The sequence below is a fragment of the Protopterus annectens genome, chromosome 5.part0, assembly GCF_019279795.1.
Source record: "Protopterus annectens isolate FY-2018-M chromosome 5.part0, PAN1.0, whole genome shotgun sequence".
Classification (NCBI taxonomy): Eukaryota; Metazoa; Chordata; order Ceratodontiformes; family Protopteridae; genus Protopterus; species Protopterus annectens.
The window spans coordinates 703,649,392-703,664,005 of NC_056735.1; the positions used below are offsets into that span (position 1 = coordinate 703,649,392).

At 42.0% G+C, this 14,614-nt stretch overlaps 1 protein-coding gene across 1 annotated transcript; it reads left to right on the forward strand.

Annotated features, from left to right (window-relative positions):
- The first annotated feature begins 12,557 nt into the window (after nt 1-12,557).
- LOC122802181 lies at nt 12,558-13,991 on the forward strand. The gene is given in 1 exon segment (XM_044071850.1): nt 12,558-13,991. A coding segment is annotated over 1 exon segment (1,434 nt).
- Nucleotides 13,992-14,614: the final 623 nt, after the last annotated feature.

Genomic DNA, 14,614 nt, shown 5'->3' on the forward strand with positions numbered 1-14,614 from the left:
ACACACACACACACACACACACACACACACACACACACACACACACACACACACACACACACTCACACACACACACACACATTGGACAGGGAAACCCACATCCAGTTGTAGGTGGCAGATATGTGGTAAGTCCCCATCTGTTTCATGTGATACGCACACATATCTAAGGCTAACATACTACAATAATTCAAACATACATACACATACACATGGGGAAGAGATACACAGACAGTGAGAGAGACAGTACCATTATGAAGCCTTTCCCACCCAGTACACATCCCATAGTTCCACTCTACACTATTTGCTGATGTATGTCACCTTAGATGTACCTTCAGCCAAGCCTCAAATCTGTAACCTCAATAGCGCATGCAGTAAATCCATAACTTACTAAACCAAATAAGTAGGTAGGTAGGGTTTTGAATCTCAGTCCTGGTAACTGTGTGTGTGATAAAAATGCTGTTTTACTCTATCCCCACACAGGACACATTCCATTACCCAATATCAGAACATGTGCTGCAGTCAGTCATTGTACAAATTCCTTTTGTTAGCCCTCAGCCATATAGGCTCTGTTGTGCTTCTCATAACTGTGTAAAAGTAGAGTACCAATAACTATTTATGTAGCAATCCTAATCACAGTCCTGTTGAATGGAAAGGTGTGTCTGTGTGTGTGCTTATAGGTGAATGATTTTGAGGCCATTCCCACTGGCTCCTTTTTACAATGGCCTCTGTTATAACTGGTGCTGATGTCACTCAGCGTTAAAGATATCTTTGGACAATTCTCAAATATGTAAGCTTCGTGGCACATCTGATAAAAGCATAATACTATAGTGCAGTCAACTAGTTAGGTGGGAGTTCTAATCTCAGTCCTGGCAAATGTAAAAGTGTGTGTGTTTGCGTAAGAGTGTCTGTAGTTAAAGAGACATGATTTTGAGCCCATTGGCACTTACTACACTTCCCTTTCCCCTCCTTTATCACTGCTGCTGATGTCACTCACTGTTAAAAATACCTTTGGACAGATCTCAAATATGTATGCTTCATGGCATGTCTGATAATTGCATCATGCTTTAGTGCAGTAAATTAGATAGGTATGAGTTCTAATCTCAGTCCTGGCAATTATAAAAGTGTGTGTGTTTGTGTAAGAGTGTCTGTAGTTACATTATCTTGAGCCAATTGGCACTTACTACACTTCACCTCCCCCTCCTTTATCACTGCTGCTGATGTCACTCACCTTTAAGGATACCTTTAGACAGCACTCAACTAGGTAAGTATCATGGCACATCTGATAAATGCGTAATGCTATAGTGCAGTAAACTAGTTAGGTAGGGGGTTGAAGCTTGGTCCTGACAAGTGTGCATTTGTTTGTGGTTGTCTCATTAACATTGTGCATTGTGATCCATATTCATTGGGGGGTGGATTTTGCTACAATTTTGTGTGGTCCACCCAGCAAACTACCAAATGTCCACTGTACAGGGCCCACTTTTGTGGGTGCTGTGGACACGCTTCAGTCCTATAATCTGTTTGTTATGTGATATTACTATACAACAATATGGAGTCCAAAACAATATATGTGGCCCTTGTAGTCCTGTGATACAATTCCACACTCAGGAATCATAGGCAAACACACACATCTATTCATTAATCCCTATGTCACTAAGTGGTCTGCAAATGGGCTCACAGATGGATCTCACAGTGTGAAAGCAGTGGAATACATGTCAGACTGCAAAACAGTCATTAGTGGTGTCAAACTGCCAAACAGTCATGTATGGAGTATCACAGGTTCTTGTCCTGCATCCAATCTTGTGTGTTGTGTGTGGCTCTGATATCCAGCTCAATAAGAATGAACTGTGGTTAACAATGTTTGCAGACAATTGCTAATTGGGGGGTCTGTTTACATCCCCACATTATGTTAACATCTTGCATAAAGTTGCCACTGACACCTCCACCTGTTGTCAGAACACTGGCCTTAGTCTCAATGTCAGGAAATGTATCCCAATCCCTGTTGAATCAATGTGTTGTCCACAAATGATCACTTTGGAGGTAGTCCAATGGAGACAGATGTCCTTATAGGAGGTCTGTGAACACAGCTTGACAGCAACCTCTCTTCTGACCACCACACTGCCACTGTGGACAGAAAGTCCTTCCATGTGCCACATTGCATAACTAAGGGTGTGTCATCCAGGAATGAAGAGGTCAATGTCCCCCTCTACTCCCCGCTCATTAGGCCAATCAGCAGATCCAGTGGCCCTTTTACCATGTAACTCAGTAGACACCTTCAACAACTGGGTAGGCTACAAGTGTACCTGACATGTATGACCCTAGGTATGAAACAACTATCTAATATGGAAAGAGCCCAAAATCTCTGAGTGTTTCTGGTCACATCTTACAGGCAATCTCTGCTTGACTGACAATGCCATGTCTGCCCAGCAGTGTTAAAAATGCCACAGCTAGGAAACCACAATCTGTATGCACCACATGCCATGGATACCTCAACCGCATTACCATATTCAACAGAACATGCTTGGAGGCAGGTCCATAACCCAGACAATGGCTATGTTATGCAATATATGTTGCATACATGTAAATCAAAGCACCTCATTGGCACTCTTCAAGAGAAATCCAGATGAGTGGATGGTGAATATAACTGTCACCCTGGGGACCACTCAAGTGGCAGTAGTCAATAGATGGCATGTTGACAAATGTCAGGTGCCATGATACCAGTGTACTCACATGTCCTACTCTTCTCATATCTCCATGGACATTAGCCTGGTACACACCCAGGGACACCTGAACCAATGAGCCTCAGTACTGACAAATGTGTCTGTGTGCATTACTGAGTATAACAGTGTTTGTGAGTTTGTAAACTTGTAGTTGAAAATCCTTTGAGGACCTTCTCACCCACTGCACCCCCAATGCTATACTTAGAAAGGGATGATGCTGTACTGCACTGTGAAGGTACCTTGTGACACCCTTCACCCTTTGGTCTACCTTGAGCTTGCAGTACCAGCATAACACGGTTCTATCAATGAGTAAACAGGTGTGGTTTACCCTCTGAGTCCTGACATATGTGAGTGTGTGTGTGTGTGTGTGTGTGTGTGTGTGTGTGTGTGTGTGTGTGTGTGTGTGTGTGTGTGTGTATGTGTTTGCAAATGTGTGTGAGTGTGCATATTTGTAGGAGACAGCATTTTGAGGGCCCATTCTCCAAATACACTGTACAGTGTCATACATTACAAGGGATGGTGATGTTGCTCTCCTTAGGAGAGCCATGGAACAATCTTCACCCTACTAGCTCTGTGGCACATGCAATAAATGCATATCAGTGTAACAGTGATAATTGCATAGGCAGGCAAATGTTTGAATTTCATTCCTGGTAAATGTGTGATTGTGGATTTGCCATAGCATTATCATTGGTATGAGTGAGTACTATATATAATGTGGGTGGGGTGCTAGGTGTAATATGTTTACACCATGGTACTCCCAGTACATGTCCCAAGGTCCATTGTATAATGACCGCTGTCACCATCAACCATACAGGTAACTGATGATACTCTTCAGCCCAATAAGGCATGTGTTGTGTGCCAAAACACTGTAACAGTATGGACTGAATGATGAGCTAGGCAGGGCTGCTAACTGCAGGTGTAGCAAAATGTGTGAATGGCTATAGCTGTGTTGGTCATTGTGTATATTTCTGTAGCTGATAGTATTTCCTGGCCATTCTCAGCCAGGACATTTCCCATTGCCATACTGTGCAAGGCCATTGGATGTTGTTCACCTTAGAAGGACTGTGGAGCACACTTCACCCTACTTTCTCCATGGCGTGTACAATAAATGCATAGCACTTGAATGGCAAGACATAGGTAGGTAGTGGTTCTAATCTCAGTTGTGCCAAGTGTGTATGTTTGTGTGTGTGAGATCAGTATTCTGACTCTGTGTGTTTTTGAGTGACAAATGTGGCCATGGTTTACAGTTTTACACCATTGTACTCCCAGCACATGTGCTGTCCTACATCCATGTGGCTGATGTCTAACTCCCGCCACATGCTGTGGCACAGCTGTGGCACAGACATCCCACAGTTGACGATTGCAACCATCTCACCCAACTGCTATCTCTGACCTCAGCATAATAACGGTGGGCATCTCCAAGATCAAGGATGTTACCACACGTAGCATGAAGAGTTGCATTTGTGACCCTGAGAATATGTCCAGTGCTAGATTTGACTTGTGCCTGTGCCTCCATGACAGTCCAAAACATGTGCTGGTGACATTTCTGTGGCACTTGTGGCAGTGTTCGGCAGCAGTCCACCTATGAGTACCCTTGTCCATTCACATGTGTGGAATCTGCCAGTTCACTGGCTATGGAAGGTGTATACACACTATATGGTTCTCTTAGATTTACACGAAAAACATGTGTATCATACTCATATTCATAGATAGCATATGGATATGTACAATATCCCTGTAACTGGCCTAGCAGTGGCACAGTCAGTAGTGTTTGACAGAGACTCCCTTGTATGTCATGTGTGAGCTGTCCTTTCCTGGGGTGAGTTAGGGTCCTGAGCTGTGTTCTATGTCACAGCAGAGAGAGGCAGATGCTATGGCCATAGGTGCTGTTTAGCAGATCATCACTACAGCAAGTCTCTCTCAGACATAAATCTGTAAAAATCCTATTTCCCATTATTAGAAAACACATACTACATTCACTTATATGCTGACTTGTTTCACATACCTTTGTATTATTTTGCACTGCACTGGGATGTATCAGCAGGTTGCTCCATGTCTTTCTGTTTTCCACTGTGGAGTACTGGTAGACATATGTTTGGAATAGGTATCTGCATGCCCTTTGTAGGTAATGCTCTTGACCAGGTGATGGCCTGTGCAGGTGATGGCCTGTACACCAATTGCATGCAGAGTAGCTGGGTAGTTCTTCCAATAGCCAATATCATGGCAACACACTCCTATAATTGAGTACTTAATGGAGGCATTGTCCCTTTGCCTTGGCTGTGAGGAACACATCTTGAAGGTCTGTGGCTACTGAGTGCTACACACAGCAGGTGGGAATAACACTCAAGACATCTGCAACAACTGGAAAGGCCGCAGAAATACCTCACTAAAAGAATTGCAGGTCTAAAGCAGATGCCCTATGCTAACCGCCTTAAAACACTACAGCTATACTCTGTCACATATCATCTACTCAGAGGTGATCTATGCTTAACATACAAGGCCATGTCAAACCCAGAGCTGTTGGACATGCTACACTTAAAGAAATCCCAATTCCTCAGAGCCACACTCTCAAAGGATATACATTTTGTCATCACAATAAACAAAGCATGCTGGAGGGATAGGTTCCTGACCCAGAGACTCCCCAGACTCTGGAATAGACTGCTCATACATGTCAAATAGAGCGCCTCTTTAGCCCTCTTCAAAAGGAACCTTGACGATTGGATGGGAGAAAGGAAATTCACCCCGGGAATCATGTCAGTTGCCCTGCTAGACAAGGGTCCAGGGAAGTAAATAGTGTGGGAAGAAATAGCCAGGGAATTGTTATGGCTAGACTTGTATAGGCCCTAGGGCCAATAGCTTAGTACCAACCTATGAACCTATGAACCTAAGACTGTTGGAGACAGGCCAATTCAATGCTGGAGAGGGTTACTGACATAGGGACCAAATATGAGTATTGCTGTTATATGGTGTGAATACTGCTAATTTTACAGGCTTTGTGTGTACATGCTCCTTCTGCATGGATGTCAGTCTGACAAAGTTATGTGTCTCCATAGCTCTGAACTGTAGGCCTATCCACATAATGGCCAGAGGTTTGCCTGTTATATTTTGTGTGTTACCCAGACAGGTGTTGTCCTTAGCAAATCAGTGGCATACTCCAGTCACTGCTGCCAGTAACTGGCAACATTCATATGTGTTTCTGACTTCATATCCCTCAAAATAGATCTGTTGCAACAAACCCTGTAACACCAGCAACGTTCTCAGTGTATAACAGCAATATATCAAATATGGCCCTGTGTTTGGACCCCTGACCTCCACTTATGTGACAGGCTTTGTCCAGTTGTCATGCAGTAGAAGGTTGATAGGTATGGTCTATCAGTATGTAGTGCTGAAATTCCTGCTATTATCTCAGTGATGTTGTGGAATAAGACACATTAAAGGAGGCAGGGGCCATACATATGAGTGCAAAGGCTGGACAACATGTAGAACCCTGTACAGTCAAGAGGTGGGTCTGTGGAATAGTAGGACATGGCTTAGAATCAGTCTGTTAGAACATGTGAGAGATATAAATTATTACATGGACAAACGTTCTATAGCTGTTACTTGTCATACATTTCACCATGGGGACTGTAGTGGATTACAATGTACTTTTTTGGAAAAGGTCTGTTTCCCAGTTTCATCAAACACTTAGAGCCATTGTTATGTGAAGATTCAGTTTACATTGTATAATTTGATACTGGAGAACATACGTAGTTAAGTGTCAATTGCTTCATGTATTTCAGGCAATTATGTTTTGTAATGTAATACTTGACGGCAAAGCACATTAAAGCATTTGTGTGCAGTGATGGCTGGTTGTCTGTTATTTTACTATCCTCAGTCATTTTAGTTATATTGCTAATAGGTCAGTGTACATCTGGCCATTTTGTATGGTGTATCCTGATTTTGTAACAGTGTACTATGTACTTATTAGTTGCACTGTGTAAGGGGGGCAGCAGATGTCAGTGGCATGGGTCCCTTTGTATCATTACCAATGTGTTTGTATGTTGATAGACTGGTCCCCCACTTCATCTGGCATGGTTCAGAATTGTACTAATGTGCTCTTGGCTCTGACAGTGCTGGAAGTTACTGACAACTAAATCAGTACTGATTCCATATGCTTCCTTCCTTATGATAAACCAACTGCACTGCATGTTGAGGTTGAGAACATCATGAAATAGTACAGTTCAGATAGCTTAGTGGTTATATGCTTTGACTATTGTGTACAGGTTCAAGGGCTGTATATTTTGTTGCAGGCCAGGTGTATATTATTTCCTGTCCATAATATGCCTATATGTGCTGTCATTACAGTAGCAAGGGGTGTGAGTATACTGTATGGGACACGTGTATACATGGGTGGCTGGACATGTGATGTGCACTTACACATCCATTGTACACCAGCTACACTACATGGGGACACATATAATATACCAGACATTTGGCTATTAAAATAATACTAATTAGTTACCTTTCCTGTAACTAGTCTAGTCCAGATACAGAATTGCTGTATTCAGGACTGTATGCTAGCTTCTGAGTGTTGCCCAAGTCTGCTCTTCAATGTGTCACTTAGATATGCTAGTACTCTCCTCTCCTGCACTTTCAATAGCGTATTACTTTAGCACTTTATCAGACATCTTGTGGCAAGTATTTTACCACACAAACATGCTAACAGAACTAAGTGTTCTATGAGGAAACAGCTCCAGTAATTATTATTAATGGCCACTCCTCCAGGCATGTATACAGGTCAGTTCCCTGTGCTTTCACCTATTAACCTGTTGAGCTTGGCAATCCTGAGGCAATGTCGCAACTGCCTCATGTACACTGACAACCCTCATCTCTTACCTCTCTACACTCAGACTTGCAAGAGATGCACCTATACATCCAAATTGGAAGCCACACACACTCCCCAGTCAAGAGGAGATAGTCAACACTTGCACCACACTAAATGGGACACATAGCCCTCCAGAACACACACCAGCATTGCCTTCATATATAAACACAAACCACACACCTACCTTTGCAGAGGCTCTCAATGAAAAACTGCACAAACAGCAGAGACCTCCAAAGCAGACATGCACGCCACCACCGCCACACAACACTAATCACAAGACGCATATGTCTCCTAAACAGTGTGCCACTCAACCAAAGTGCCTAAGGCAAAACAACATGACCAAAAACAATAGGCATAGTTGACTTGATAGTGAAGAACATTGATGTCCCACTCACTAGGTTGAAAAAGGAGAAAGTGACAGTCAGCTGGCTGTTGGCACCAGGATCCACCACATAACACACACACTGAGGTCCCCCAACAACAGGTACACATATGACTCTGTCATTGTACATGTGGGTGTGAATGTCCTGAGATGTACCTCCCTGGACTATATGGAAACACTCATGGAGGAACCCGCCAACTATGTAGCCCAGATGGATATGACCCTAGCCCTGAGCAGCATCCTACCATCACCCAGACTGATACCACAGTACAAGCTGAAAATGATTGTTCTTAACAATTGGCTACATCTCTGGTATCATATGAAGGGGTCCCACTATCTGTGCACCTGGGATGACATGTTTGACAGACCGTGAACTTTTGCCATAAATGTCCTGCATCTGTCACCCCTGGACTTCCAGAAACTGGCCAAGGCTCTTGCTACCCCTATAGTGGCTTTTTTAGGCAGTGTTCCACAGACCACATTACCACTGTAACAGCTACAAACAAATGTAATCTGAGGATCATGCTGCTCAACACTAGAGGTCTACATTTAAAAATGCACTCACTCAAAGCAATCCTTAAACTGGAGAACATCAACATTTGTGCTGTAACAGGGAACTGGTTCAAGGCGGCAGGATGCACACCTGCACTACCAGACTATCAGTCATTCCACACATCTGTGGCCCTGAAGTTGGACTGCAGCTGCAAGGGTGGTGGTGTTTCAATATTCATAACAGATGCACACACCTCCAGGCTGTTAGCACAATATAATGCATCTGGGATACTTCAGGTGCACCAAGAAATAAAGGCACTGGGAGAGTCAAGAGCATGAAACCAACTGACTGTAATCAAAGGATTTAATAAGTTGAAGCCAGTGAGGTGCTCTGCTTGACATGTATGGGAAGTGTATTCCATAGCATGGGCAGTCTCTGGGTTATGAACCTGTCCCTACTGCATGTTCTGTTGATTGTGATAATGAGGTTGAGGTTTCTGGATTGTGTGGTGTGGAGGGATTTGGATTTCTTTAGATGTAGGATTTCTAACAGAGCTGGGTCACACATGGCTTTATAAGTGAAGCTGCAATTGCCTCTAAGTAGGCAATATGAGACAGGGACTACTTGGGACAAGTGTTTAGGACTATGGTCCTCTTTGTAAGGTACTTTTGTGCCCTATCCATTGTTGCAGGTGTCTAGTGAGGTACATGCCAAATGGGGCATTATACTCAATGATTGGCCTAATGAGGGGAGAGTAGAGGGAGACAATGACCTCTTACTTCTTGGATGCAAAACCCTTTGTAATGAGATGTGCCACATAGAAGGACTTTCTGACCACAGTGACAATGTGGTGGTCAAAAGAGAGGTTGCTGTTAACCTGTATTCCCAGATCTATTATGATGCCTTCTGTGTTCAGTGGACTACCATCAATGTGGTAATTCAAGGGAACTGGGTTTTTAACAAGGGGAGATGATGACACATCATTTGTCATTGAGTTTAAGGCCATGGTTCTGACACCAGTCGTTGGTCTCACTGAGGCATTTATATATACATGGGTCTACTTCACATGGTCGACAATTCATTTGATCGACTTTTATTTGGTCGACAATTCATTTGATCGACAAGCAGTTTTATGTGGGGGGCTTTGCCCCCCACACCCCCCCAACTATATATATCAACTCCAGGGTCGCACAACATTGGGGTGGGGGGCAAATCTGCCTGTCGATCAAATGAATTGTCGACCAAATAAAAGTCGATCAAATGAATTGTTGACCATCTATATATATATATATATATATATATATATATATATATATAAATGTAAATGTTCGTTTGTTCAAAATCTTAAATCTCCGAAAGTTCTCCACCAATTGCTTTGAAATTTTCACACAATGTTGCATTCGAATACGTGCGTGTTTTTATATACCTACTATTATATAGATGTCACACATTGCATTCGAATAAGCGCATGTTTTTATATACCTACTATGGATTCTATATATTTGTATACAAATATGCAATTTTATATGTTTTTGTTATAACTTTCTTTCTTCTTTTTCAGTGCAATCGATCTGCTTTAGTTCATCCAAATAATGCCTCGCATAAGATCAAACTTAGGTCGTCGTACTCGTGGAGCGGAAGCAGTGCGACAAGTAATTGCAAATCAAACTGAGGAAGAACGGGCATCAGCGAATGAGCAGAACAGACAAAGAATGGCTCAAATACGTGCCGAGGAAGCAGCAAAGTGATGTGCAGCCAGACTTGAGGATGCACTGTTGCGAGCACGGCGATCGCGTTCTGCAGCTTCAGCTCTACTTCATTCTCAACAGAATGAACGCGACAGCTGAGAGTGGCTGAAAGACGTCAACGAGAAATAGCAGATCAGCATCAAACATGACTCCGTGCTCAGCAATCATGCGATTACAATAGCCTTGCATTCTGGTACAACCCAGCTGATGATTATAGTTTGAGCCGGCATGTTCTCATCGGCACTATGACTAAAGTGTGTCCTTATTGCAAGGCTCTGAAATTTAATGGGGAAATGAAAGGAATGTGTTGCATCACTGGAAAAATTAAACTGCCTCAACTTGAAGAACCACCAGAGCCATTACAAACTTTGCTTGCCGGATATACCACCGAATCAAAGCATTTCCTATCTAACATTAGGAAATACAACTCATGCTTCCAAATGACGTCGTTCGGTGCAGAAATCGTAACAGCTCAATTCATGCCAACTTTCAAAGTAAAAGGACAAATTTATCATAAAGCTGGCTCCCTGCTTCCATTCCCAGATGGTCAACATAAATTCCTACTAATGTATTTCATCGATAATGGCAATGATGAATTGAATGCATGCTGCGGAATTTCTACCGGCATACAAAGGTCCATCGTTTCCCAACTGCAAGAGCTTCTTCACAAAAAAAAATTTAGTGTATTTGTTCAAAACAGCAATTGACATGATGCCATCTGATACACACAAGATTATTATTCATGCTGACAAAACGCCTGCTGGAGAACATGTGCGAAGATTCAATGCTCCAACTATAGACGAAGTGGCAATTGTTATAGTCTATGAAATGCAGTGCAATGAACTATTATTCATACCGATTAATGATTCAGGCAGTCCACATCATATGCATGAGTACAGAACTATTCATTACATTCACATGTAATCCAGCTTGGGACGATATACAACAGCTCTTATTTGTGGATAGGCATGACATAACAGCACGTGTTTTCAGACAGAAACTGAAATCGCTGATGGATTTCATGGTAAAACATGAAAAATCAAATTCATGCATTGTTTGCAATCATTTTTACCACCTGCTCCTTCATCTCCAACAGAGTTATGGGAGAAATATAAATCGCTCACCCCACACCCCCAACTGAAGTGGACCCATATATATCTATATATCTATATATATATATATATATATATATATATATATATATATAAATGTAAATGTTCCTGTGTTCAGAATCTCAAATCTCCGAAGGTTCTTCACCAATTGCTTTGAAATTTTCACACAATGTTGCATTCGAATACGTGCGTGTTTTTATATACCTACTATTATATAGATGTCACACAATGTTGCATTCGAATACGCGTATGTTTTTATATACCTACTATGGATTCTATATATTTGTATACAAATATGCAATTTTATATGTTTTTGTTATAACTTTCTTTCTTCTTTTTCAGTGCAATCGATCTGCTTTAGTTCATCCAAATAATGCCTCGCATAAGATCAAACTTAGGTCGTCGTACTCGTGGAGCGGAAGCAGTGCGACAAGTAATTGCAAATCAAACTAAGGAAGAACGGGCATCAGCGAATGAGCAGAACAGACAAAGAATGGCTCAAATACGTGCCGAGGAAGCAGCAAAGTGATGTGCAGCCAGACTTGAGGATGCACTGTTGCGAGCACGGCGATCGCGTTCTGCAGCTTCAGCTCTACTTCGTTCTCAACAGAATGAACGCGACAGGCTGAGAGTGGCTGAAAGACGTCAACGAGAAATAGCAGATCAGCATCAAACATGACTCCGTGCTCAGCAATCATGCGATTACAATAGCCTTGCATTCTGGTACAACCCAGCTGATGATTATAGTTTGAGCCGGCATGTTCTCATCGGCACTATGACTGAAGTGTGTCCTTATTGCAAGGCTCTGAAATTTAATGGAGAAATGAAAGGAATGCGTTGCGCCACCGGAAAAATTAAACTGTCTCAACTTGAAGAACCACCAGAGCCATTACAAACTTTGCTTGCCGGATATACCACCGAATCAAAGCATTTCCTATCTAACATTAGGAAATACAACTCATGCTTCCAAATGACGTTGTTCAGCGCAGAAATCGTAACAGCTCAATTCATGCCAACTTTCAAAGTGAAACGACAAATTTATCATAAAGCTGGCTCCCTGCTTCCGTTCCCAGATGGTCAACATAAATTCCTACTAATGTATTTCATCGGTAATGGCAATGATGAATTGAATGCACGCTGCGGAATTTCTACCGGCATACAAAGGTCCATCGTTTCCCAACTGCAAGAGCTTCTTCACGAAAAAAAACAATTTAGTGCATTTGTTCAAAACAGCAATTGACATGATGCCATCTGATACACACAAGATTATTATTCATGCTGACAAAACGCCTGCTGGAGAACATGTGCGAAGATTCAATGCTCCAACTACAGACGAAGTGGCAATTGTTATAGTCAGAGATCAATTCCAACCTAGAGATATTGTTCTTCATCGGAGAAACGATCAATTGACAACAGTTGCAGAAACTCACCGATGCTACGATACCCTGCAATATCCAATCATTTTTTGGGATGGTCCCAATGGATATCACTTCAAAGTTAAGATGATAAATACAGTCAGTGGCGAAGAAACAAATATGAAATGCAGTGCAATGAACTATTATTCATACCGATTAATGATTCGAGAGAATGAAGACAGTCACATTTTGAAATGTCATCAATTGTTTCACCAATACATTGTAGATATGTATGCAAAAATCGAAACAGAACGTTTGATATACATCCATTTGAATCAGATCAAGCTTTGCTCTGAAGAATCCTTTCATTTGCGAGATGCAGTTGTAAATGATGGTAATACAACTAACGTTGGAAGATTAACGATTTTGCCATCTTCATATACAGGCAGTCCACATCATATGCATGAGTACGCTCAAGATGCAGTTGAGTATGTTCATCACTATGGGCGTCCAGAACTATTCATTACATTCACATGTAATCCAGCTTGGGACGATATACAAAAGCTCTTATTTCCTGGGCAATTGCCGGTGGATAGGCATGACATAACAGCACGTGTTTTCAGACAGAAACTGAAATCGCTGATGGATTTCATGGTAAAACATGAAGTGTTTGGCTCTGTGTGCTGCTGGATGTACTCAGTGGAATGGCAAAAGAGAGGATTGCCACACGCACATATACTAATCTGGCTCTATAACAAAATCACTTCAAACAAAATTGATGATGCAATATGCACTGAAATACCCGATGCCGACGTCGATAAGGATATGCATGAAGTTGTGACAAAAAATATGATACATGGACCTTGCGGTACACTGAATCCAAATTCACCATGCATGATAGACGGAAACTGCTCTAAGTGATATCCTAGAGCATTCGTATCCAACACAGTTACAGGAAACGATGGATATCCTTTATACAGAAGAAGATCAGCAGAAGATAGCGGTAAATTAGCAACCATACAAATGCAAAATTGTGACATCGAAGTAGATAACCGGTGGGTTGTTCCATATTCGCCTTTGCTATCAAAAACATACAAAGCGCACATAAACGTGGAATACTGTAACTCCGTTAAATCGATCAAATACATTTGTAAGTACGTGAATAAAGGCAGCGACATGGCAGTTTTTGGTGTGCAACCAGAAAGAAGTGATAGGAATGCGGTCATACATATCGATGAAATTGCACAGTATCAGGCTGGAAGATACATAAGCAGCAATGAAGCTGTATGGCAAATTCTTTCATTTCCCATACATGAATGAAGTCCAGCTGTTGTTCACTTAGCAGTACATCTAGAAAATGGACAACGCATTTATTTCACAGCTGCAAATGTGCAACAAATAGCCCTGAATCCAGCGGCTACAACGTTAACTGCTTACTCCGCGTTATGTCGAAATGACGCGTTTGGGAAAACACTGCTGTATTCGGAAGTGCCTACATATTACACATGGTATGCGAGTAGAAAATCATTTGAATGACGCAAACGAGGAGAGCGAGTTGACGGACAACCTGGCATATTCAAAGAAACTACGATAGGCAGACTGTACATCGTGCATCCCAATCAAGATGAATGCTTCTTTCTTCGCATGCTGTTGGTAAATGTGCCCGGTCCAATGTCTATCCATCAATTGAGAATTGTCAACGACGTTACACATGCCACTTTCCGCAGTGCATGTCAAGCTCTGAATTTACTGGAGACTGGGATGTATGCATTAATGATGCGTGCAATACGTCACATCCAAATCAAATTCATGCATTGTTTGCAATCATTTTTACCACCTGCTCTCGTTCATCTCCAACAGAGTTATGGGAGAAATATAAATCGCACATGGCTGAAGATATTTTCCATCGAATACGCAAGGAAAAATTCAAATATGAACATGGA